The sequence below is a fragment of the Bombina bombina genome, chromosome 1 (genome assembly GCF_027579735.1).
Source record: "Bombina bombina isolate aBomBom1 chromosome 1, aBomBom1.pri, whole genome shotgun sequence".
NCBI classification, from domain to species: Eukaryota; Metazoa; Chordata; class Amphibia; order Anura; family Bombinatoridae; genus Bombina; species Bombina bombina.
In genome coordinates, this window is record NC_069499.1 from 196,155,542 (window position 1) to 196,182,157 (window position 26,616).

At 39.4% G+C, this 26,616-nt stretch overlaps 1 protein-coding gene across 6 annotated transcripts in view; it reads right to left on the reverse strand.

Annotated features, from left to right (window-relative positions):
- Positions 1 to 26,616, reverse strand: part of RPAP1 (RNA polymerase II associated protein 1) — a 227,147-nt gene that overhangs the window by 25,191 nt on the left and 175,340 nt on the right. For 5 of the 6 annotated variants that reach the window (XM_053697817.1, XM_053697814.1, XM_053697818.1 and 2 more), the window contains exons 20-24: positions 24,723 to 24,872; positions 22,920 to 23,062; positions 15,420 to 16,224; positions 12,584 to 12,760; positions 10,116 to 10,172 (exon numbers count right to left, since the gene is read on the reverse strand). In XM_053697817.1, the coding sequence (XP_053553792.1) occupies positions 10,116 to 10,172; positions 12,584 to 12,760; positions 15,420 to 16,224; positions 22,920 to 23,062; positions 24,723 to 24,872 (1,332 nt within the window). The remainder of the gene's footprint in view (positions 1 to 10,115; positions 10,173 to 12,583; positions 12,761 to 15,419; positions 16,225 to 22,919; positions 23,063 to 24,722; positions 24,873 to 26,616) is intronic. The other variant, XM_053697819.1, reaches the window with a different exon arrangement.

Consider the following 26,616-nt stretch of genomic DNA (forward strand, 5'->3'; position numbering starts at 1 on the left):
ATTTCCAATGCCCAGGGATCTGGAACGTCTCTTGCCCAAGCCTGAGCAAAGAGAGAAAGTCTGCCCCCTACTAGATCCGGTCCCGGATCGGGGGCTACCCCTTCATGCTGTCTTGGCAGCAGGCGCAGGCTTCTTGGCCTGTTTACCCTTATTCCAGCCCTGCAAGGGTTTCCAGGTTGCTTTAGGCTGGGAGGCGTTACCCTCTTGCTTAGCGACAGCAGAGGTTGAAGCAGGTCTGCTCCTGAAGTTGCGAAAGGAGCAAAAATTAGCCTTGTTTTTGGCCATAAACGGTCTATCCTGCGGGAGGGCATGACCCTTCCCCCCAGTGATAACCGCGATAATTTCTTTCAACTCGGGACCAAAAAGGGTCTTTCCCTTGAAAGGAATGTTTAGCAATTTTGTTTTGGACGACACGTCAACCGACCATGATTTGAGCCAAAGCACTCTTCGCGCCATAATGGCAAAACCTGAATTTTTCGCTGCTAACTTAGCTAATTGGAAAGCGGCATCAGTGATAAAAGAATTAGCCAGCTTTAAAGCGTGAATTCTATCCATGACTTCGTCATATGAAGTCTCCCTCTGGAGCGACTCCTCCAGCGCCTCAAACCAAAAAGCCGCTGCAGTAGTTACAGGAATAATGCAGGCAATTGGCTGGAGAAGGAAACCTTGCTGAACAAACATTTTCTTCAGCAAACCTTCCAATTTTGTATCCATAGGATCTTTGAAAGCACAACTGTCCTCTATTGGTATAGTTGTACGCTTAGCAAGCGTTGAAACAGCTCCCTCTACCTTAGGGACCGTCTGCCACGCGTCCCGCCTGGGGTCGTTTATGGGCAACATTTTCTTAAAGATAGGGGGGAACAAAGGGTACACCTGGTCTTTCCCACTCCCTAGTCACAATATCCGCCACCCTCTTTGGGATCGGAAACGCCTCAGTGTATACAGGAACCTCTAAAAACCTGTCCATTTTACACAATTTTTCTGGGACCACCATGGGGTCACAATCATCCAGCGTAGCTAAAACCTCCTTAAGCAGGACACGGAGGTGTTCCAGCTTAAATTTAAACGCTAAGGAATCTAACTCTGCCCGCTGAGAAACTTTTCCTGTGTCAGAAATTTCTCCCTCAGACCATCCCTCACTGCCACTTCAGAGTGTTGTGAGGGTACTACACATAAATCATCCAAAGCTTCTGATTGCTCATCCTCTGTATTTGAAACTGAGCTATCGCGCTTTCTTGGAAAAACTGGCAGTTTGGATAAAAATGCTGCAAGGGAATTATCCATTACTGCTGCTAATTGTTGTAAGGTAATAGGGGCCAATGCGCTAGAGGTACTAGGCATCGCTTGCGCGGGCGTAACTGGTGTCGACACATGGGGAGAGGAAGAAGGACTATCCTCGTTACCTTCCGTTAAAGAATCATCTTGGGCTACATTTTTAAGTGTCACTGCATGGTCTTTAAAATGCTTAGATGCTTTAGCACACTTTAAACACAAATGCAATGGGGGTACCGCCATGGCTTTTAAACACAAAGAACAGAGTCTATCTGAAAGCTCAGACATGATTGACAGACTTAGACAGCACTACAATACAGTAAAAAACACTTTAAATAATAAAAAGCACACACTTTTTTACCAAATCACCAAAAAAAATCCGATCTTGATGAAATTTTCACCACATGATCCAAATGCTTTGAAATGATTGCACACAAATTTTCAAATCAATTAACCCCTTATTGCCCAAACCGGAGCGAATTGAAGCAGGCTACCGGTTTAACACACTACAGCACGGTGCCACAGTCTCTGCTGTGGCTTTACCTTCCTTTGGGATTATTTGTAGACGAAAATAAGCCTCCCTGGAGTGCTCCCTGCAATCTCTGGACTCTACACATGAAGCTGCATGAAGCTGTCTTGTAAAACAACTGCGCAACTGAGGCGCGAAAATGAGGCCCCCTCCCTCTTCATTCCGGAGTTATGGGGCCTTCCTGAGACAGATTAGGTGTCTTACAATATGCCAGGCGTATTAAAACCCCAAAAAGTGTTCCAAACGTCTAAAACACTTGAACAAATATGAGATTATACTAATAAAGTAATCGATTTAGCCCATAACAGTGTCCACCAGTATTTAAGCCCTTAACCTAAGCCATCCTTCTATACTGAGTCTCAGAAAATGGCTTACCTTCCCCACATGGGGATTTCTGTCAGTCTTCTAGCATTACCAGGTCTTGTTAGAAAAAAATGGCTGAGCATACCTGAAGCAGTTAACTGTTCCCCCCAACTGAAGTTCTCCGGTACTCAATAGTCCTGTGTGGGAACAGCAATGGATTTTAGTTAAAACATGCTAAAATCTTTTTCCTCTCAGCAGAAATCTTCATCACTTTCTGCCTCAGAGTAAATAGTACAAACCGGCACTATTTTAAAATAACAAACTCTTGATTGAAGAAATAAAAACTACAAATCTAACACCACAAACTCTTTACCCGCCCGTGGAGATGCTACTTGTTAGAGCGGCAAAGAGAATGACTGGGGGGGGCGGAGCCTGAGGGGAGCTATATGGACAGCTCTGCTGTGTGCTCTCTTTGCCACTTCCTGTAGGGATTGAGAATATCCCACAAGTAAGGATGAATCCGTGGACTGGATACACCATGTAAGAGAAAAGGACCTCTTTTTATACGTTGAAAGTTGGGTAATGGTAACTGCTGCTCAGGTATGTCATAGCTAAATGAGAGATGACTCTTATGGGAATTAAAGATAACTCCTATGGGTCCTGAAAAACTAAATAGCAAATATCCAATTCCATAGAGACTGTTAAGTATATATATGGGGAGCATAGTTAGTGAGTAGTGAATAAGGTAAGGGTGTACAGTGGGCATGAGCCGCTTAAAAAGGGGGGGGGGGTGGAGACGTGTTTTAGAGGTATAAAGATGTTGAATGTTGATGGAGGAGATAGCTAAGTGTTGATGGAGGGTATATATCGCCTGAAGGTGAGAGTAGGATATATGGGGGCAAAGAAGGCAGTTAGATTATGATTTGGGAAGGGAAGTGGCTGCAAGTGAATGTGGGTTTTCAGCTAGAGAAAGATCATACTCTAGGGGGGAATACTGGGATATAATTGAGTCCAGATAAATTAGGCATAATATCATGGGGATACTTCGAAGTTGGCAGGCCTAAGATAGGTTGTTTTTAGAAAGGGCTGTGGAGTATAACGTGATCTGAGGATACATCAGCAAAACACCCACACTACCTGGATGTGCTTGCAATAATCATAAAATATTATAAAATATATAGTTGGAAATGAGTAGGTTCCAAAATATAGCAGTATTAATACGACTAAATCACCTAATATGTATCAGCGCAGTTCCTACGCATAATCACATTCATTTAAGGTCTAGTGGAGGCTTTTAAATACAGATAGGTCATGGAAAGGAATATTTAGACCATATTTCCTCATAATCTAGGGTGTATTAGGAGGGACTTAGCTAGGGCAAAGGGGAAAAGAAGAATATACAGTACCAAGACAGAAAGTGACACATATGCAAAATATAAATAGGAGTTATGAATTAACAGTCTATGTGAGATTCTCTATAGAGGCAGTCTAGTTTATAAATACCTACTGGGTATATTTTATACATCTATAGATGTACTAATACCATTATATTAGTACAGGGGGCATTACTACTCTGCGCGCCTTAATATTGTTAAAGGGGATGGTAATCATAGAAAGGCAACAAATAGCTCTGCGCATGGGGAGCTTCGCTAGCGCGGTATGTGAACTGTGTTTTCCTTTAAACTTAAATAAATTAGGACAGCCTAAAAGTTAATGTGCTTGCAACAGTTATAGCATAGTATAAGACATATAGTAGGGAATAAGTAGGTCCCAGAATATAGTGGTAGCAATACAATTAACAAGCTTGTGATATTTTTACATACATAGAAATCACATAAGATGTATCAGCAAAGTTCCTACAAATAATCACACTCATTTAAGGTCTAGTGGTGGCTTTAAATATAGATAGGTAATGTAGAGGAACATATAAACCATACTTCCGCATAATCTAAGATGTATTAAGGGGGACTAAGTTAGGGCAAAGGCGAGAGAACGAATATACATTACTAAGATAGTGAGTAATACATATGCTAAATACCAACAACAGCTATGGACTTATTGCGACCAGAAGGGATCATCCTGAAATAAGGAATAATTTTTAATTATTGGATGATATAGAATAGAGAGAAGAGACCAGCACAAACCTGTTAGGAGTCCCCCGGTTTGGCTAATCCAATTGGCTGATTGAATCAGCCAATAGGATTTTTTCACCTTTAATTCCTATTGGCTGATAGAATTCTATCAGCCAATAGGAATTCAAGGGACGCCATCTTTGATGACATCCCTTAAAGGGTACCTTCAGTATACGGCTGAGACCGTATGAAGAGGATGCTCTGCGCCGGATGTCTTGAAGATGGACCCGCTACGCGCCGGATGGATAAAGATAGAAGATGCCGTCTGGATGATGACTTCTGGCCGCTTGGATGAAGACTTCTGTCCACTTCGATGAGGATGTATGTCCGGTCTTCCAAAACTGTAAGTGGATCGTCGGGGGTTAGTGTTTTTTGGGTGGGTTTTATTTTTAGATTAGGGTTTGGGCAATGTAAAAGAGCTAAATGCCCTTTTCAGGGCAATGGTTAGCTTAGGTTTATTTAGATTTAGGTTTTTATTTGGGGGGTTTGGTTGTGTGGGTGGTGGGTTTTACTGTTCGGGGGTTGTTTGTATTTTTTTTTGCAAGTAAAAGAGCTAGTCTACCTAGTTAAAATAAATACAAATTTAGCTGTGAAATACAAATAAAACCTAAGATAGATACAATATAACTATTAGTTATATTGTAGATAGCTTAAGGTTTATTTTACAGGTAAGTATTTAGTTTTAAATAGGAATTATTTAGGTTATAATAGCAAGTTTTATTTAGATTTATTTTAATTATATTTAAGTTAGGGGGTGTTAGGGTTAAGTTAGGGGTTAATAGGTTTATTATAGCGGCGGTGTGGGCGGACGGCAAATTAGGGGTTAATTATATTTAAATAGTGTTTGCGATGCGGGAGGGCGGTGGTTTAGGGGTTAATAATTTTATTATAGTGGCGACGATGTCGGGGTTAATAATTTTATTTAGTGGCGGCAATGTCCGGAGCGGCAGATTAGGGGTTAATAAATTTATTTTAGTTTTTGCAATGCGGGAGGGCCTCGGTTTAGGGGTTAATAGGTGGTTTATGGGTGTTTAGCGTACTTTGTAGCAATTTAGTTATGAGTTTTATGTTACAGCTTTGTAGCGTAAAACTCGTAACTACTGACTTTAGATGGCGGTACGGATCTTGTCATTTTAGGCTGTACCGCTTACTTTTTGGCCTCACAGCAAAACTCGTAATACCGGCGCTATGGAAGTCCCCTTGAAAAAGGACTTTTTTTTAAAGTGCAGTACTGACGTTGTGTGACTGCCAAAAAAGTGTGCGGTACAGCTATTCTGACAAGACTTGTAATAGCAGCGGTAGGGAAAAAACATTGTTAAGGGCCATAACGATGCTTTTTGAGTCATAACGCAAAACTCGTAAACTAGCTGAGTGATTTTTATTATTATTATTATTATTTTTATTTTAATCAGATTTTTATTTTAAATATGTTTGTTTGTTTTTATTAAATAAAAAGCTTTTTTGATGAAAAATATATTTAAATATAGTTTCTATTTAAGGTAGAGTATAATCCAAAGGTTATTCATCCTGAAATAAGGAATAGTTTTTAATTATGTAGCATGAGAGACTGTATATTAATGGCTGTAATGTTTATTTTTTTAGTAAATGAATTCCATTATTGCATTCACGTTATGTTTTTTGTAAGATTATTTTTGGCATTTTTCTGACTGAAAGATATTATCTGCATCTGCAGAAATATTATGCTTCTTCTTCAAAGCAAAAATGTGATAAAATAAACCTACAAAGTTGATAAATAGACCTTAAAGGGACAGTCTAGTCAAAATCAAACTTTCATGATTCAGATAGGGCAGCTTTCCAATTTACTTTTATCATGAAACTTGTTTGTTCTCTTGGTATTCTTTGCTGAAAGCTAACCTAGGTAGGCTCAAACTGATTTCGAAACTGTTAAAAACCGCCTCTTATCTCAGAATATTTTGACAGTTTTCAGTTAGACAATGCTAGTTCATGTGTGCCATATAGATAACATTGTGCTCACTCCCGTCGAGATATTTAAGAGTCAGCACCGATAGTCTAAATTGCAAGTCTGTCAAAAGAACTGGAGATAAGGGGGCAGTCTGCAGAGGCTTATATACAAGGTAATCACAGAGGAAAAATGTGTATTTCTATAACGGTGTTGGTTATGCAAAACTGGGGAATGGGTAATAAAGGGATTAGCTATCTTTTTAAACAATAACAATTCTGTTGTAGACTGTCCCTTTAAAGGGACATAAATTAAAAATGTTTTCTTTCATAATTCAGATAGAGCATAACATTTTTAGATTTCAAATGTACTATCTTACCAAATTGGCTTCATTCTCTTGATATCCTCTGTATAAGGAACATCAGTGCTCTACTGGGAGCTAGGTGAACACATTGGATGATATAGAATAGAGAGAAGAGACCAGCACAAACCTGTTAGGAGTCCCCCAGTGAGAACTGACAAACTCATTGATAAAAGTAGAAAAAAGTCTCCAATTCATGTAAAAAATAATTTACATGGGATAGGATCCAAACAACCACAACGTTTCGGAGTTACACCCCTTAATCATGTGATGCAATTGTCATCAATTTTTGTTACCTTTATAGCATTCTACCTGTGAACACATTGAATGAGCCAATGACAAGCAGCCCGCTCATAGTAGTGCATTGCTCCTGAGCCTATGTATGCTTTTCAACAATAGATACCAAGAGAACGAAGTAAATGAGATGACAGAAGTAAATTGGAAAGTTGTTTAACATTGCATGTTCTATCTGAATCATGAAAGTATAATTTTGACTGTCTCTGTAATGCCATTGCCTCTCTGCAAATCTATGTACACAGAATCAACTCTTACTAAGTTTCAAGATGCTCAAAGAATAGAAGATTGTTTGGACTGGAATAGATCTGCACAAGGACCTTAGTGTGCAAAAAGAGGGGCACCTTCAAGAGTGGGCCCAGCTCACAGAGATCCAAATGAACCCAAACAGGGAAGGAGGCCACGCCTATACCAACCGAAACCTGGGATAATACCGGGCACGGAGACAGAAGAGACGTCTCCCCAACATCCTGCAGGCATGGAACGCAATGAAAGAGGCAAAGTCCTCCCAGCGCCTGCCCATAGAATACCCAAGTATTCTACCGTGAAAAAGCATGAAATAGACCCAGGCGAAAACCCCAAGTTTGAGAACACAGAGTCCATTACAGGACACACAGAGGGAGCTTGCAAGAAAGAAGCAATCATCAAGAAACAGACCGCACAAAACAGCCCCTCGACAGATGGCACGCTCCAGACAACCTAAGCCGCCGGACCTACTCACAGGTCCCTAAAAAAGGGAACACAAAGCCTCCATCGAGGCCCTCCGAGAAGGAGAGTATACCCTCAGAACCCGAAGGAAGAGTAAACCCTCTCCTGTCAAAGGAGCAAGGAGAAAAGGAAAAACCATCTCCTAGCAGCTATCAGGATAGACTCTACAAGCTCACACATCCAGTGGATACTGCGACCCTTACACCGCTCGGGCATCCTGACCTGCAGACCCAGCTGGGCCAACCCAGCTACAGGGATCCAATACAAGGGAACAAAGAATCCCGAAAATGGTACAGGAATGAGTGTAAAGATGGCAGAGCCATCCCCCCAGAGTGCAAGTACAACCCGACTCTAAAAACAGACAAGGCCATAGATCTAAGGAACTCTCAAACAAGGCCCCACAGTCTGACTTGGAACCAGCAAGACTCAAGGTGGAACCAATTTCACCTTCCACTTCCCAACCAGGAGAAGCCCCAAGTAAGGACTCCATCTCCCTAAGAGGACAATATCCCCTAAAGAAAAAGGGAAGAGGACGGAAGGGCAATTACCGTCCTCAAGGCCCGAAGCCACAGGCTAAACGGGAAGAAAAATCCCCCGCAAATGTCCTAGAAAGGACCCCCTTACAAGTAGCTCGCCAAACAGAGGCACAGCCAACCCATTCGCCTGCAGAGCAGCGAATCCACGGGTACACTGGCAAACTAAAAGGGGAATGCAACCCTAAGGCGCACCAGAAATTGGAATCCAGCGCCAGCAGATGGGTATAAACCCACAACCCTTGAGGCGCAAGCCACACAGCAAACTCCTAGATGACATGGGCTACTCTGTTGTAAAGAGTAATAAATACTCTGAAAAACCAGGCCAACCATGACCCGGTCATGTAGATGGAGCAAGGACATAGCCCCCTGTGTTTGTCACTTCCAAAGGCCTCAAAGTTCCAACCACGAGCCCGTAAACATCACAAAAAAGCAGGTTGAATCACATAACAAACATGATTATAAACCCCCCTGTTCAATAACCCCCCTCAAGAGATATTAACCCTTGATTCCAAGATACTAACAGAGACTCACTGAGACCCATATGTCATATAGTTAGACCCGCAAGGTGTTGTAGCCTCTCAGGAAAATATTCACATTACAGTATATTGATGATAAAGTAAAATGAGCGGCCTTTCAAGTCTGACAAATAGTGGCATCGCCTCCGCCATGGACTTGAGAGAAGAAAGGATGCAGCGGAGCGAAGTTCGACAACGCTGATTGCCTTAGGAGCTGTTAATATGAGTTGGGATGGTTTCGTAGAAAGACTCTCCCTGCATCTCCGGACTCTAACTTTCATCCAAGCCCTCACTGAGAGACTGACAGGACTACTTAAAACTCCTGTCCCATGCCGAAGGGTACTACCCTCCATAAGAGACAAAAATTAAAAATTCTGACACTTCTCTGCCAACCTCCTGGGACAAAAGGCAAAGAATGACTGGGGGATGAGGGGAGTGGAAGGAGTATTTAAGCCTTTGGCTGGGGTGTCTTTGCCTCCTCCTGGTGGACAGGTTCTTATTTCCCAAAAGTAATGAATGCAGCTGTGGACTCTTTCCATTTAAGAAGAAAATATAATGTTTTTGTTTTTGTTAAATAAAGCTATTTAAATTGTTATTAAGGTAATCATTTTTCTTCTTCCAATAAAGTACAGCTGAAAAGCTGATCATATTTGAACCTATTAAACTGGAGATAGTTCACCTCTCAATAATTGTATTCATTTCAATGATCTAGTTATTGCTAATGGTATATAACTAAATCAGTATTTTCTGATATAACTGGAAAAATTATCTGAAATATTATTAGTAGTAGTTGTAGTAGTATAAAAGTTAAACCTTTATGTAGAAAACCATGGATTTAAAATGGATTTAAATTGAGTCTTGCTTTTGTAATTTAAATTGTGATTTAAATCAATTTGATTTAAATCAAATCCACTCAGAACACATTAAATGAGAGAAACAAAATAAAGAACGCTGTACCTTTAAGAAGCAGGTGGTGTAAGACTGCGGGTTCCTAGACTCGCCTTAAATTACCCTGAACTCAGGGCAGTGCTGCACAAGCACTTGCTTGAAAAATAATAAATGAATGCAGTGGACAAGCAGTGTCTGCTCACTAAGAATATGGTTGGACAGGTTCTCTAGCTAGGAACTTTATCCACCCACCATTTGATAATTGTGGCCCATTGTTGGTATCAAAATGTACTTAAGACCACACCTGCCCAATACTTTGTGCATCAATTGAATCACTAACATCACTCAATGTATTTTCATATATTTTTTATATTAAAATAAACCATCATTCCCAGCTACACTGAACACTAAAAGTAAACGTAGTAAAGTAATTGTCATATTACTTAAATAATGATATAGACAACAGTGAAAAATCACTATGAACTCAAGCTTGCTTATTAATATTTAATGGCTTCATACCAACAGCCTCATATCATGTTGAGAAGTAGCCAGAGTTCTCAAAAGTCTGTTATCATATTGGTTTTGTCTTTGCAGAGTATATTTAGTTATAGATGTCAGATTCTAATCAGAGAGCATTTGTAATAGAAAGGCTGTACCTCATCTGTGAGTAGATAAGTCTTTCTCAGCATGCTTTTCCGTGCAGAATCCATTTCCTACAGTGAGAAATACATAAATTAGTAATATAATTATTGCAGAAGTAAAATACCTGTAAAATGCTGTGCTGGACACATTTTTTGGGAAGGTTACCAACATCATGTACTTGGGAAGTCAGGAAACAGAAGCTGATGATAACTTTAAAATTGCTCTATGCTCTACATTTAGGGCTGTGACAAACCTATGGTAGTAATGGTACTGCAGTCAATGCAACCAGTCTGTAATGTAAAGGAGATATGAGAATATAGAACAAGGGAATACTAGCAATCACAGGATTAACGTGTCCAGGTTGGGTCTATAATGCAGTAGAGCAATTATTGTGAGGCCAGGTAACAAAGTTATGGTAAGGTTACATGATGGGTTCTATCAGTTTTTCTCTCACAAACATACACAATACCCCAAAAAAATTTTTGCTAATGAATCATGACTAGCAATGTACTGCACCATGAGAAGTGTTTTCGTGCACTTGTTCTTCTAGATTATATATATATATATATATATATATATATATACACACAGGGAGTGCAGAATTATTAGGCAAATGAGTATTTTGACCACATCATCCTCTTTATGCATGTTGTCTTACTCCAAGCTGTATAGGCTCGAAAGCCTACTACCAATTAAGCATATTAGGTGATGTGCATCTCTGTAATGAGAAGGGGTGTGGTCTAATGACCAACACCCTATATCAGGTGTGCATAATTATTAGGCAACTTCCTTTCCTCCAAAATGGGTCAAAAGAAGGACTTGACAGGCTCAGAAAAGTCAAAAATAGTGAGATATCTTGCAGAGGGATGCAGCACTCTTAAAATTGCAAAGCTTCTGAAGCGTGATCATCGAACAATCAAGCGTTTCATTCAAAATAGTCAACAGGGTCGCAAGAAGCGTGTGGAAAAACCAAGGCGCAAAATAACTGCCCATGAACTGAGAAAAGTCAAGCATGCAGCTGCCAAGATGCCACTTGCCACCAGTTTGGCCATATTTCAGAGCTGCAACATCACTGGAGTGCCCAAAAGCACAAGGTGTGCAATACTCAGAGACATGGCCAAGGTAAGAAAGGCTGAAAGACGACCACCACTGAACAAGACACACAAGCTGAAACGTCAAGACTGGGCCAAGAAATATCTCAAGACTGATTTTTCTAAGGTTTTATGGACTGATGAAATGAGAGTGAGTCTTGATGGACCAGATGGATGGGCCCGTGGCTGGATTGGTAAAGGGCAGAGAGCTCCAGTCCGACTCAGACGCCAGCAAGGTGGAGGTGGAGGTGGAGTACTGGTTTGGGCTGGTATCATCAAAGATGAGCTTGTGGGGCCTTTTTGGGTTGAGGATGGAGTCAAGCTCAACTCCCAGTCCTACTGCCAGTTTCTGGAAGACACCTTCTTCAAGCAGTGGTACAGGAAGAAGTCTGCATCCTTCAAGAAAAACATGATTTTCATGCAGGACAATGCTCCATCACACGCGTCCAAGTACTCCACAGCGTTGCTGGCAAGAAAGGGTATAAAAGAAGAAAATCTAATGACATGGCCTCCTTGTTCACCTGATCTGAACCCCATTGAGAACCTGTGGTCCATCATCAAATGTGAGATTTACAAGGAGGGAAAACAGTACACCTCTCTGAACAGTGTCTGGGAGGCTGTGGTTGCTGCTGCACGCAATGTTGATGGTGAACAGATCAAAACACTGACAGAATCCATGGATGGCAGGCTTTTGAGTGTCCTTGCAAAGAAAGGTGGCTATATTGGTCACTGATTTGTTTTTGTTTTGTTTTTGAATGTCAGAAATGTATATTTGTGAATGTTGAGATGTTATATTGGTTTCACTGGTAAAAATAAATAATTGAAATGGGTATATATTTGTTTTTTGTTAAGTTGCCTAATAATTATGCACAGTAATAGTCACCTGCACACACAGATATCCCCCTAAAATAGCTATAACCAAAAACAAACTAAAACTACTTCCAAAACTATTCAGCTTTGATATTAATGAGTTTTTTGGGTTCATTGAGAACATGGTTGTTGTTCAATAATAAAATTAATCCTCAAAAATACAACTTGCCTAATAATTCTGCACTCCCTGTATATATATATATACACATATATAAACACATATACATACACACACACGTTATCGAATATTGATGAAAAGTAATTACCTACTTCAGTAACGAACAATATTATACACCAACCAATGAAGGTTTATGTCATAAAGAGAATGAGAGAGACGGAGATTTCAAAAGGGCAAATGTTTATTTTAAAAAGACAAATTCAAGCTTAGTTCAAATGAATGCAACCAAAATACAACCACACATCAAACTAATCATGAAAACTGCCATTCCCCTAAATAGGAGTAAAGATCCCTTCAGTTCTTTGCACATGATCCCATAGAGTTGTCCCTAGCTCTCACAAACCTGAGTAACACGATCCTGAGAAAATATGAAACTGTTCACATGAGCCACAGCCACAATATAGAGCACAGGGCACCATGTCTGACGCAGAGCTCTTGTCAGCAGAGTCCGGAAATACAAGCGTAGGAGAGTGAGGTTGTCCTCCGGTGGTGAAGTGTACAGATCCAATGATAAAGGAAACTGTTGCAAAAAGGCAGAGTTATTTACAGAGGAGATATTAACACATTCAATTACTGCTAATTCTTATACTTTCTGGATTAGTTTACCTACAAAACGTCAATAATAGAATCAATATTTTTCTAAACAGGAAAGCAAGATTACAAAAATGTTAAAAATACATTACAAAAGAACTGTATTCATTAACCCTTCATAACAGTGCTGTGGCATTAACATAATGCTAAACATTTATTTGAATATCAGTGAAAGCACTGACCAAGTATGCACTACTGGTTCACATCAAAACACTACAAGAACATAATCCTCTGTGCAAAATCAAAGCAAAAGTATCTGATATAATTGATGGATGAAAATGAAGGCATCAGTTCATTTTCTTTGACATAAGCCATATAAGTATATCTAGGAAACCCAAAGATAATCACGAGTGGTAAGCATACAATCACCCAGGGCTATGCTATTAATATCCCTTGAGTAGAATGCAGGAAGGATCTGATTGGTCACGGATTGCAAATGTCATGTAACGAGGAGGAGTCAAATGCACCGTACCCTTTGATAAAGCCATAATAAATGACCAAACATGTCAGAGGAGGGTTGGGAAGGATTATGGGCTTCTCTTCTGTAACAATTTTTAATTAGCAAAAAAACGCTGGTTGGTTATACGAATAACACAAACACACAAACTTGATTTAGCTTAATCACTTTTCACAAGATCTCTAAACATTAAGAGTTTTACTGCACTCAAGTTTTTGCAGTGATCTTGAGCTATTTTCGGTATATAATTATTATAGACCTATATTATGAATTAAAATCATTAAAAAGATTACCGGTAGCCCTCTATATATAAATATTTTTATATGCAAACACCAGCTTATTGAGCCATTAACGCTACCCAAGATTACTCCAGCACTGACTTTTAGCATTGGATCTAACACATAGCTCAGCGGCAAGATGTATTGTAGTGGTAGCTTAAAATGCTAAAAACATATCTATCACAAAAAAATAGCCATATTTATTTAACTAGTGGACATGAACAATCTATAAATATTGATACCTATTAACAACAACATTGTGACATTTGTGATATTTTTTTGGCCTCATCCCACACTGATATATGTATTACAATATAACTCAATCTGTATCCATGAGTCAAAAACATCTAGTGCAATAATTACAAGCAGGCTAGCATACGGCCTAATTCCGGCAGTGTTATACATTATATATTATATATTAGCACTATCTAGCTTTTTGTGTTTTTATTCTTAGTTTTTATAATGTTTTATTTTAAGGTTTTCCCAGTTCTTGTAGTGTTTTGATGTTCGTACTTGGTCAGTGCTTCTAATTTTGTGCACAGCACTCTACCCTCAATCAATCAATTTATTATATGAAGTTCAGTATCTAAGATAAAGAAGGCATCCCCACACTTTTTGCGTCGGGTTGTGCTCGTATTACAAGTTTGTTTTCGCTAGCGCACTATCCTGACGTGTGTAAAAAGCCAAACTTACAATTTTACGTACACAATAACATATTCCCCCATAGAAGTGAGTAGAGCAAAAAAAAAGTGGGGGAAAAAACACCCTACTCGCGAACAAACCCAATCGCATATTTTCAACTGCGCTAACCCGACATGAAAATATGAATATTTCACATTCCAATGTTCTTCACATAGAAGAATAAGTTCTATTTATTCAAAAATAAATATTTCTACATATATCTGATGGAATTTTGGTACAATATGCACTATATCTATACCTATATTTATATATGTCTATATGTGTGTACATATGTGTTTATATGTCTGTTTGTAAATACATATATACACACACACACATATATATATATATATATATATATATACACACACACACACATACATGTATATGTATGTATAAGTCTTTTGCCTGCCTTTTATTTTTAAAACACCCGAGACCTCATATCTTTTAGTCCTTATAACTTTTTTGTGCAATATTTTTTTGTAATAATATTTATTATATGGTGTCTTTATGAGTGTAACTGTACTTTGTAATGTATTTTTGATGTATTTTGTGACACATTTTTGTTTCGCGAAACAGTTACCCAGAGCTCTAAGGCTGCGCTAATCCGATGTATGTTAACTTAAATTGCGCTCAAGCAATCACGCTTACTTTTTATTATTATTATTATTATCAGTTATTTGTAGAGCACCAACAGATTCTGCAGCGCAGCTTGTAATACGAGCAAAAACCTGCCTCTCACAAACAGCCGCAATATACACCTTATTGCTCGCACATAACTGTTAGCGCTCCAATTGTAATCTAGCCCTTATGGTTTCTGTTCCTAATCTAAGGTTTTATTTCTTATTAATCAGATATGTTTTATATTTTATAATAGACATGGTTAACTTTTTACCAAAGCACTTTGGAAAGCAAGCTCTTTTTTTGTCAGTCTACTAAAAACTCATCTTTTTGCTATGCTGTTTAGGCATTACAATACATAGGAAGCAAAGTCAGGAGAGGGTTAAAATTGCCCAGCTAGATATAGTAAAGCTTTGGTCCTGGGACAGTTCAAGCACTCACATAATGTAAATCAATAACATTTCCTTCCGTGCCATTTCATGATCACAATCAGAGATGGCATGTCATTTAGCAGTTTATAAGTTTTACATTTGTATTTGGAATGGGGTTACCTCTTTCAGATGAACGGAAAGAGACCTCAAACTGCTCACATTTTCACCAAAAACTGCTCGTTTAAGTTGCACACTGAATCGCCTCTGTAGAGGAAGAAGCACAAATGATCCAAATAGTGGGTCCCCAAATGAAACTGCCTCAAATTGTTCCAAAAGGTCCATATAAAAATCATAGAATGACGCAAGGCCAGGCAAAGGGACATCAAGTTTTAAGGAGTCCATATATTTTGGTTGGCAATAAATAACCAGCAGAGCGGCAGTGTATGCGTGTACAAGGCCTTCTAAGAACAGATCCCCACCTGTAAGAAAAACACATGCCAAGCGAGTCAGTTTTGCAGCAATGGGGATGCTGTGCAAACAAGTAGGACGCCATGTCTCCAAAAGTAGTATCCATTGCAAACTTCTGCTGATCATGCTGACCAGGTCAGGAGGGAGGGTGTTTAGGACATGACCTCTTGTTTCTGCATTGGTTACTTTGTTGTACAAAGTGATTAGTGGGAGAAAAGGCCAGTCAGATGGCAATACTGGTCCTCTGGCCTCAGGCAACATAGCAGACTGCACAAAACAAGTCCGCCCTTGATATCTGCATTTGGAACGATCAAGGGCTTGTTCCATGTTGGTGAAGTGGGCGAGGTAGCACGACTGGATAGAAGAGAGGTTTTTGTAGGCTTCTTCAAGCAAAACACCTCGGCTAGGACTAACAGAATTCATGGCAGCTGAACCAAGAGCTGTGATCTTGGCATCCCCAGAAATATGCAGGATGTCTGACAAATCTGCAGCTTCAGGACCTCCAGCTCTTCCTTCTCTATCAAATGCAAAGAACATAAAAATATAGTATAAGCTGAAATTAATTTAATCAATAACCACAAGAAGTTGGCTGCTTTTGCTACAAAAAAAGTGTTATAGTAGATTTCCAGCAAGGAGATGTCACATTAATGTGATGGTAAACCTTAGACAATCAAGTGCCATATATTTAATCTGTGTCATTAAAAAAGTATATGTGTACCTTTTTTGTTTCTAATTCATCTGTGAAAGGATTAGTGCATATAGTATTGCTTCTATTGTAGTGTTATGCTGGCCCACTTGGATCAACTTTCTTTTGTGACAATTTTAGTGAACATCCAATCAATGTGTGTGTCATATGACAATCTTGAAGTCCAGCCCCTTTAAAGCCATTAGAAAGCCTATGTAGAGAGTGGATGTGACTGCTCTATACATCACAGCCCAGCCAAAAGAGGAAAGGAAGGAGGGTAGAAAAACTGACAACACTAATAAGGATTCTAAATCTTTTATTATAAAATATATATACACTATATTTTTAAATGTGGTTTTACTTGCAAACTAATATATTTTTCATTGCAGCATTCTTAAAGTCTGACATTTACCTTCACTTTAAGTAACAAGGACTACTCAATAAAGTATAGCCTCCAAAGTTTACATTAACAATATTAAGCTAACAATGACTAAAATGCTGATTTGCATTGTAAAGCTTACATATTGCTGTGCTTTCCCATACTCCTGCCCATTCTCCATGTCTCTTACCATTGCTCAGGAGACCCCAAGTTGATTTCTGTAGCTAACACAGCAGATATTGGCAGCTACTTTGGGGATTTTTTTCTTAGGTGCACTAAGGCTCATAGTCACACTTGTGCTACTGACAATTTAGCATAAATAGGGACATAACCACAGTGATCATGAAGGTTTGTGGAATTTAAAGTTGTGACATCAACATATCAATAACAAGAGCAATATATGTTCCCCTTATAAAATTGGCCAATCCTTCTAATGGTTATAAATCTTACAGAGGATTTACAAACGCTAAAGACCAGGTGGAGGAGCCACAAGGGGGGAGAACTGTAAGGCTATAAATCTGTTTTCTTCAATACTGCACTAGCCTCTATATCTGAATATAGCAGCTGTAACCCCTAGCTTCACCTCACAAGTATTTTAAAACATGACAATACATACCAGCACCTCTCTTTCAAATTATAAAAGTGCTTAAAGCACAGCTGCCTCCAGGGGTTTCAGCTGCCTTCCAAAAGCAAGCATCCATGAAATATTGCTGTATCAGTTCTAGATCAGCTGCAAGCATGCAATAAAATGCCCTGGAATAAGTGTTGCCTTAAGCACCTTTAAAATGAATACAAGGAATTTTGTCACATCACCTTCATGCTTTAAAACAAACACTTATACCTCTATATATCACTTACTATTAAAACCATTTTGTCCCTTTAAGTTTTATTCTTTAAAGGGACATTAAACATTAAACAAATGCTAGATAGAATGATGCATTCAAAGAAAGGATTAGTCTGAGACTAACATGTAGATGTATTATTTTTAAGTTTCCTTAGTTGTTTAAATAGTGACAAAATAAGTGTCAAGTTTTAGTGTCTATAAAACAATGGGAGCTGCCATATTGTAACTTAGGTTACCTTTTCTGCTGTGGCCAATTAGGGACAGTTAAAAATAGGTCACTACAGTGTGCAGCCAATGACTGTGTGGGATATAACAATGTTCTGCACTTTCATTTCTAACAGGAACTGAAAAGCTCACAATTTCAGCATGGAATTACAAAAAAAAGGGAAAAAAATAAATAATTATAGTATATTGCAGACTTTTTTTTTGTTATATTACTATCTCATAGTATTTAATGTCCCTTTAATATGCTCATAGTATAATTTTGGATATCTGTACCTCTAAAACATAAATTATGCTTACCTGATAATTTCATTTCCATCTGTGGGAGGAGAGTCCACTGCTTCATTCATTACTTGTGGGAATTAAGAACCTGGCCACCAGGAGGAGGCAAAGACACCCCAGCCAAAGGCTTAAATACCTCCCCCACTCCCCTCATCCCCCAGTCATTCTGCCAAGGGAACAAGGAACAGTACGGTAAATATCAGGGTATAAATGGTGCCAGAAGATTAATAATAAATTTAGGTCCGTCCACCGAAGAAATGGGCGGGTCAAGTGGACTCTCCTCCCACAATTTATGTTTTCCATCTTAATAAGAGGAGAGTCTACTGTTTTATTCATTACTTGTGGGAACAAATACCCAAGCTCTAGAGGACACAATGAAAAAAACGGGAGGGTAAAAAGAGGCGGACCCTATACTGAGGGCACCACAGCCTGCAGAACATTTCTCCCTAAAGTTGCTTCCACCAAAGCAAAAACATCACATTTATAAAATTTTGCAAAAGTATGTAAGGAAGACCAAGTGGCCACCTTACAAATCTGCTCCATAGAAGCCTCATTCTTAAAGGCCCAAGAAGAGGCCACAGTTCTAGTCAAGTGAGCCGAAATCCTCTAAGGAGGCTTGATGTTACGACTCAACAGCTTGGGAAGGAATCCCAATCCAGTGCGAAGAACAGCCTTATCGGCATGAAAAACTAAGTGGGGAGGCTCACATTGCAAGGCCGACAACTCAGAGACTCTGTGCGCCGATGCAATAGCCATTAATAATAGGACTTTCCATGAAAGAACCTTAATGTCAAGTGCATGCATAGGCTCAAACGGAGCCCTCTGCAAGACCTTAAGAACCAAGTTTAAGCTCTAAGGAGGAGCCGAATTCCTGAAGACAGGCCTGATCCTTACCAGAGCCTGAACAAAGGAATGAATGTCAGGAAGCTCCGCAAGCTTCTTATGCAACAGTACAGATAAAGCCGAGATCTGTCCCCTTAGGAACTGGCGGCAAGCCCCTTATCCAGACCGTCCTGGAGAAAGGTCAAAATCCTGGATACCCTGACCTTATGCCAGGGATATCCTTGTTCCTCACACCAGGACAAGTAGGTCCTCCACACCTTGTGGTAGATGCGTTGAGTGACCGGCTTCCTAGCCTGAACGAGAATGTCAATCACTTTTACGCAAATCCTCTCTTGGCTAAGACAAGTCGTTCAATCTCCACGCAGTCAGCCTCAGAGAATCTAGATTTTGATGTAAAAAGGAACCTTGAACCAGCAGATCCCTGCAACAAGGTAACTTCCACGGCGGAGATGACGACATCGCCATCAGATCCGCAAACCACATCCTTCGCAGCCACGATGGAGCAATCAGAATAGCCGAAGCTTGCTCCTGCTTGATGCGGGCTACTACCCAAGGTAGAAGAGGTAACGGTGGAAATATGTAAATTAGGTTGAAGTCCCAGGGTACTGCCAAGGCATCTATCAGTTCCGCCTGGGGATCCCTGGATCGCGACCCGTAACTGGGTAGCTTGCAATTGAGTCTGGACGCCATGAGATCTATCTCCGGCGTCCCCCATCTGCTGCAGATTTCCGCAAACATCTCGGGATGGAGGGACCATTCCCTTGGATGAAACGTCTGTCTGCTCAGAAAATCCGCTTCCCAGTTGTCCAAACCGGAATGTGGATTGCTGAGAGCGAACAATTATGAGTCTCCCCCATTCTAGTATCCGAGATACTTCCCTCATGGCTAGGGAGCTTCTCGCCCCCCCCCCCCCGATGGTTTATGTAAGCCACAGAGGTAATGTTATCCGAATGGAATCTGATGACACCGAATGACCCCAGAAGGGGCCAAGCCCTCAGAGCGTTGAATATCGCTCGAAGTTACAAAATATTTATAGGTAGACTCGACTCTTCTCGAGTCCATTTGCCCTGTGCCTTTCTGGCACCCCGAACAGCTCCCCATCCTGATAGACTTGCATCAGTGGTCACAATCTCCCAGGATGGTCTCAATAAGGATGTCCCCCGAGACAACTGCCCCGGTCGGGTCCACCAAGATAGGGACTCCCTCACAGGTCTGTTTAGAGATATCTGTTAGGACAGATCTGAATGATCGCCGTTTCATTGTCTCAACATGCACAGCTGAAGAGGTCTGAGATGGAAAACCTGGCGAATGGAATGACATCTATGCTGGATGGAAGAGCTAGACAGTTGGACGCAAGCTTGCAACGTCTCTGATTTGTCAAAAATATCTTTATGGCTGAAGAATCTATTATCGTACCCAGAAATTCCACCCTGTTGCTGGGGACCAATGAACTCTTTCCTTCGTTTATCTTCCACCCGTGGAACCGAAGGACAAGGAGAAGAGCTCTTGAGTGATCCTCGGCAATACTGTAGGATGGAGCCTGGACCAGGATATTGTCCAGATAAGGTGCCACTGTAATTCCTCTGGCTCTCGCTACTGCGAGAAGAGCTCCCAGAACCTTTGTGAAGACTCTTGGGGCAGTCGCCAGACAAAACGGAAGGGCCGCAACTGGAAGTGCTGATCTAGGAAGGCGAATCTTAGAAACCTGAAGTGATCCTTGTGGATTGGAACGTGAAGGTAAGTGTCCTTCAGGTCTATAGTCGTCATGAATTGCCCCTCTTGAACCAGGGGCAAAATCGACTTGATCGTCTCCATCTTGGACGAAACTGACAAAAATTTGTTTAGGGCCTTTAGGTCCAGATTTGGACAAAACGTGCTTTCCTTCTTTGGGACCATGAAAAGGTTTGAATAATACCCCAGGCCTCTTTCTGCTGGAGGGACTGGGATGATTACTCCGAGAGATGCCTCACACATCCCAGGAAGGAGTCTCTGCAAATGTGGCAAAATCTATGTTGGAAGGACAAAAAGGAAAATCAAGTATATACTTAGAGAACACATAAAAAATATAGAATCAGGGTTTGATAACCATAGTGTATCCTATCACTTTAAAGTTTGTCACAACCAAAATCCCAAGGATCTTAGTATTAAAATTATAGAATGGGTAGCACCAGACAAATGGGATACCAATAGGTTGCTTAAGCTGAGACAAAGGGAAACATTTTGGATAAAAACCCTAGACTGGGGTTAAACATAGAATTAGATATTCAGGCTTTTTTATGATATTATTCCTTTGGCTGTATTAATTAGATTATTAAATGTTTTTACTTATGCATTAATTATTTTTACTATGTATATATAGGCCTTTTTAATGATCATTTTAATATTGTATAGCCTATAAATTATGTATTTATTCCAGTATGTATTATGCCATTAGGGTAGGGTATTGTATGAATTGATTTACATGTATGATGAATTTTTTCTTGAAATGGTTAACACTTTTTTAATAGGGTTTCATATGCCAACCATATTATCTATTTGTGTTTTTTGGATTTGATACAGTACATTAACAAGTGTTTAGTGAGCAAATTGTGCTCCCCTCTGTGCCTTTAATACACTATTATCTTATTACACTTAATTATATTCATGGGGTGATTTCACCCACCTTCGGTATATAAGGGCCACAGAGGAGCAACTCAGGCATTCTTGACAAAGTCCCGTCGATCGGGACGAAACGCGTTGAAGTATTCAAACAATCCGGAAATGTAAACCCGGAGGTGTAACCGGAGGGGATACTAGGTGGCATATAGCAGTCGGCTTTGATGTGCACAAAGACTTGTAGCATCTTGTGAGTTTTCACATATCGTATGTGTTTTAACAATAAACGGTTAATATTACACTTGAATCCGCGCTTCTCTCCTTTTATCTTTTCTACCCTAGATTCTATAAAGATAAAAGGAGCCACACTGTGACCCTGTCTTCTTGCGTTATCAAATATATATATATGAAACGATCTTACCAGAATCAACACCGTGGAACAGGAACACGGCCCTTCAAGTGTGACAGGGTAGTAGCATCGCTCCTGACATGGACTTGAGAGAAGAAAAGCAGGCAGAGAAACTCGTCAATGCTGATTGCTAATGGAGCTGTTAAACTGAGTCGGGATGGTTTTACAGAAAGACTCTCCCTGCATCTCCGGACTCTAACATTCACCCATGCTCTCACTGAGAGGCTGACAGGACTATTTAAAACTACCCTCCATAAGAGACTACTCCGAATCTTCAGACACTTCTCTGCCAACCTCCTGTGACAAAAGGCAAAGAATGACTGGGAGATAAGGGGAGTGGGGGAGGTATTTAAACCTTTGGCTGGGATGTCTTTGCCTCCTCCTGGTGGCCAGGTTCTTAATTACCACAAGTAATGAATGAAGCAGTGGACTCTCCTCCCATTAAAGGGACACTGAACCCAAATTTTTTCTTTTGTGATTCAGATAGAGCATGACATTTTAGGCAACTTTCTAATTTACTCCTGTTATCAAATTTTCTTTATTCTCTTGGTATCTTTATTTGAAATGCAAGAATGTAAGTTTAGATGCCAGCCCAATTTTGGTGAACAACCTGGGTTGTCCTTGGTGATTGGTGGATAAATTCATCCACCAATAAAAAAAAAAGTGCTGTCCAGAGTTCTGAATAAAAAAAAAGCTTAGATGCCTTCTTTTTTAATTAAAGATAGCAAGAGAACGAAGACAAATTGATAATAGGAGTAAATTAGAAAGTTGGTTAAAATTGCATGCTCTATCTGAATCTCGAAATACATTTTTTTGGTTCAGTGTCCCTTTAAGATGGAAATAGGAGAAAGCAAAAATATCATTGTTATTTGACAAAATGTTATCTATTTCCCTAAGATTTATAATAGAGATTAAAAATGTAAAAATATCAGTAACATGTGCAAAGAACTTACTGAAGAAACAAAGGATTAAAAACAAAACTAGAAATAGTTTTATGAGCTAGTTGCTCACTACCGGGCAGCAGACCACTCAGCAGGGTCAGCGACATAGAGTGATAAAGCGAAGCATTCTGGGAATAATCTGGACATGTCATAGCCTGCAAGAAAATACAATTAGAAGCCAATAAAAGTATAGAAAGGGTATTGTTAGCAATTATACTTTTACAAATTAGTAATACATTTTCAGGTCCCTTATATAATTATACATTACTTCTTACTAAAACACAGACATTTTAAATAGTTTATGTGCCCCATGATGCTTCAAGTCAGCACACATTTAGGTTATGGATTTTAGACACTACTACAAATTAGTAGCCATGTAAAGAGTATTTTAAAAATATATACAAATAGCAGTATTTTTTTTACCTGGTTCATATTTACTGATGACAAGAAGCATTAATAAAGAGGCACATAATCATGATTGCATACTCCTTGTTTTTTGGGGGTTTTGCCTGCACAGTAATACTGCAGCTGCCAAAACTAGGAAGATGTGATATCACTGTGGCCAATTATCGCCACACACATATGTACAATGTGCACCGTTGCACCAGATACCTAAGCATCAATGTCCCTGGCAACATTGCTGCTAGGAGTGCAAAGTGAACTTAAAGGGATACTAAACCCAATTTTTTTCTTTCATGATTCAGATAGCGCATGCAATTTTAAGCAACTTTATAATTTACTCCTATTATCAATTTTTCTGCTTTCTCTTGGAATCTTTATTTCAAGTAGCAGGAATGAAAGCTTAGGAGCCGGACCATTTTTGGTTCAGCACCTGGGTACAGCTTGTCGATTGGTGGGTAAATGTAGCCACCAATCAGCAAGCGCTATCCAGGGTTCTGAACCCAAAAAATGGGCCAGTTTCTAAGCTTACATTCCCGCTTTTTTCAAATAAAGATACCAAGAGAAAGAAGAAAAATTGATAATAGGAGTAAATTATAAAGTTGCTTAAAATTGCATGCGCTAGAAAGAAAAAAATTGGGTTTAATATTCCTTTAAGCAATTTTTCGATTAAATTTTAAAACAGATATTAGTTAATGATTTGAACAATTTTAGTGTTGCATATTGTAATCCAAATGCATTTGGTGATCCTTTAAAGGGACAGGCTACTTGAAAATATTTATTGTTTAAAAAGATAGATAATCCCTTTATTACTCATTCCCCACTTTTGCATAACTAACACTTTTATATTAATATACTTTTTACCTCTAATTACCTTGTATCTAAGCCTCTGCAGACTGCCTCTTATCTCAATGCTTTTTAGAAACTTGCATTTTAGCCATTTAGTGCTGGTTCATGCATAACTCCACAGGAGTGAGCACAATGTTATCTATATGGCACAAATAAACTAGCTGTGAAAAGCTAATAAAATGCACTGAGATAAGAGGCAGCGTCCTGCAGGGGCTTAGAAACAGGCAGAGATTTAGAGGTTATAAAGTATATTAATATAATAATGTTGGTTGTGCAAAGCTGAAGTATGTATATTAGTAAAGGCGCTATCTATCTTTTTAAACAATAAAAAATATAAAGCAGATAAAATATCAAGTTGACTGTCCTTTTAACTAGTGTTTCCAGCATCTATATGTTGCAATTAAGACAGATCATCTTATCCCATATCTTATTATATTGTCTTTCTAGGTTGCCGGGGCACCAAATAACCTGTGGTGCGCAGTGATAAACGTTCTTTTTTTTCCGCCAACTGACTGTACCAAATGTACTCTGAGCTTTCAGGTTATTATATTGTCAAGGACAATTTACCATTTTATGCACCAGGGATAAGACAAAATATTGCAGATGATACTCATGCCGCAGAAGCCAAATGGTAGATGGAGTTACAGCTGGAGGTGCTGCTGTAGAAACCTGGACCAAGTAATTATGCAGTCCTTTAGATTCATGAATAATAGAAAACTACAGAAAAAAAACAAAGAACAATAGTCAATGGTTAGAGTTTTGCTCAAGCAAAGCCATTGAGTAATATAAGATAGAAATTATCCCAATATTCAGCACAAGATGAGAAAGTGAAATAGTACTCTCTTGCTACACACCTTGGGTAACGTGAAATAAACCAACTGGCTGACACCAATGGATGCAGTGTGTTCAACACAACAGCATAATCTGCCCTAATATATGTTTTTATTGCACTAGTACGTCTCCTTAAACACAGCAAGTTGTAGAAATGGTTCTAGTTGCAAATATGACGACAAATAACAGGCACTCTATTTTCATATTTTTATATTTTCTATTTTCTCATTGTTCAATATGTGCAAAGAAACTATGAATTTTAGACATGAAGTCTACAAAATACAAGCTTTCCACCTCTTCTCTCTCCCTAGGTTTAAATTTGGGCCAAGCTAAGGGCCTGGTTGTAAATAGGTCTCTGGGCTGTTGAGATTCTATAAGAAAGCTTAGCAGTCTTTCTATTTCCCTGTTGGAATGATATAAGGACATATGTTTCAGGGTGTCATGCTAAGGGGCGTATACTGCATTTACGTATGGGAAGGAGATGCATACATTAAAAAAGTGCACAATGAAAATCGTAATTTAAACATCATTAAAAAAGAATGAATAATTGAACCATTCACACAAAAAGAAAATGTATGCTTACGTGATAAATTTGTTTCTTTTTAGACACGATGAGTCCACGGATCATCATCCTTACTTGTGGGATATCACCTCAGCAGAGCTGTTAAGTAGCTCCTCCCTTCACTCCCACTCCAGTCATTCGACCGAAGTTAGGAAGAGAAAGGAAAAGCCAAGGTGCAGAGGTGTCTGAAGTTTACAAAAATTAACAACCTGTCTTAAAAGAACAGGGGCGGGCCGTTGACTCATCGTGTCTAAAAAGAATCAAATTTATCAGGTAAGCATACATTTTCTTTTCTTTTTAAAGACATTATGAGTCCACGGATAATCATCCTTAATTGTGGGATACAATACCAAAGCTAGAGTACACGGATGATAAGGGAGGGACAAGACAGGGAACCTAAACGGAAGGCACCACTGCTTGAAGAACCTTTCTCCCAAAAGCAGCCTCAGCCGAGGCAAAAGTATTAAATTTGTAAGATTTAGAAAAAGTGTGAAGAGAAGACCAAGTTGCAGCCTTGCAAATCTGTTTTACAAAAAGCTTCATTTTTGAATGCCCATGAGGAAGCAACCGCCCTAGTGGAATGAGCCGTAACTCTTTCAGGAGGCTACTGTCCAGCAGTCTCATATGCAAAGTGGATAATATTCTTCAACCAAAAAGAAAGAGAGGTAGTCGTAGCTTTCTTACCCTTACGTTTTCCAGAGAAAATTACAAACGGAGAAGAAGACTGACGAAAGTCTTTGGTTGCCTGTAAGTAAAACTTTAAAGCACGGACTACGTCCAAATTCTGCAGAAGACGTTCCTTCTGAGAAGGATTAGGACACAAGGAAGGAACAACAATCTCCTGATTAATGTTCCTGTCTGAAACAACCTTAGGAAGGAACCCTAGTTTAGTACGTAAAACTACCTTATCCGAATGAAAAATAAGGTAAGGCGAATTGTATTGCAACGCCGAAAGTTCAGAAACTCTTCGAGCTGAAGAAATAGCAACAAGAAATAAAACTTTCCAAGATAACAACTTAATATCTAAGGAATGCATAGGCTCAAACGGAGCCCCTTGAAGAACTTTAA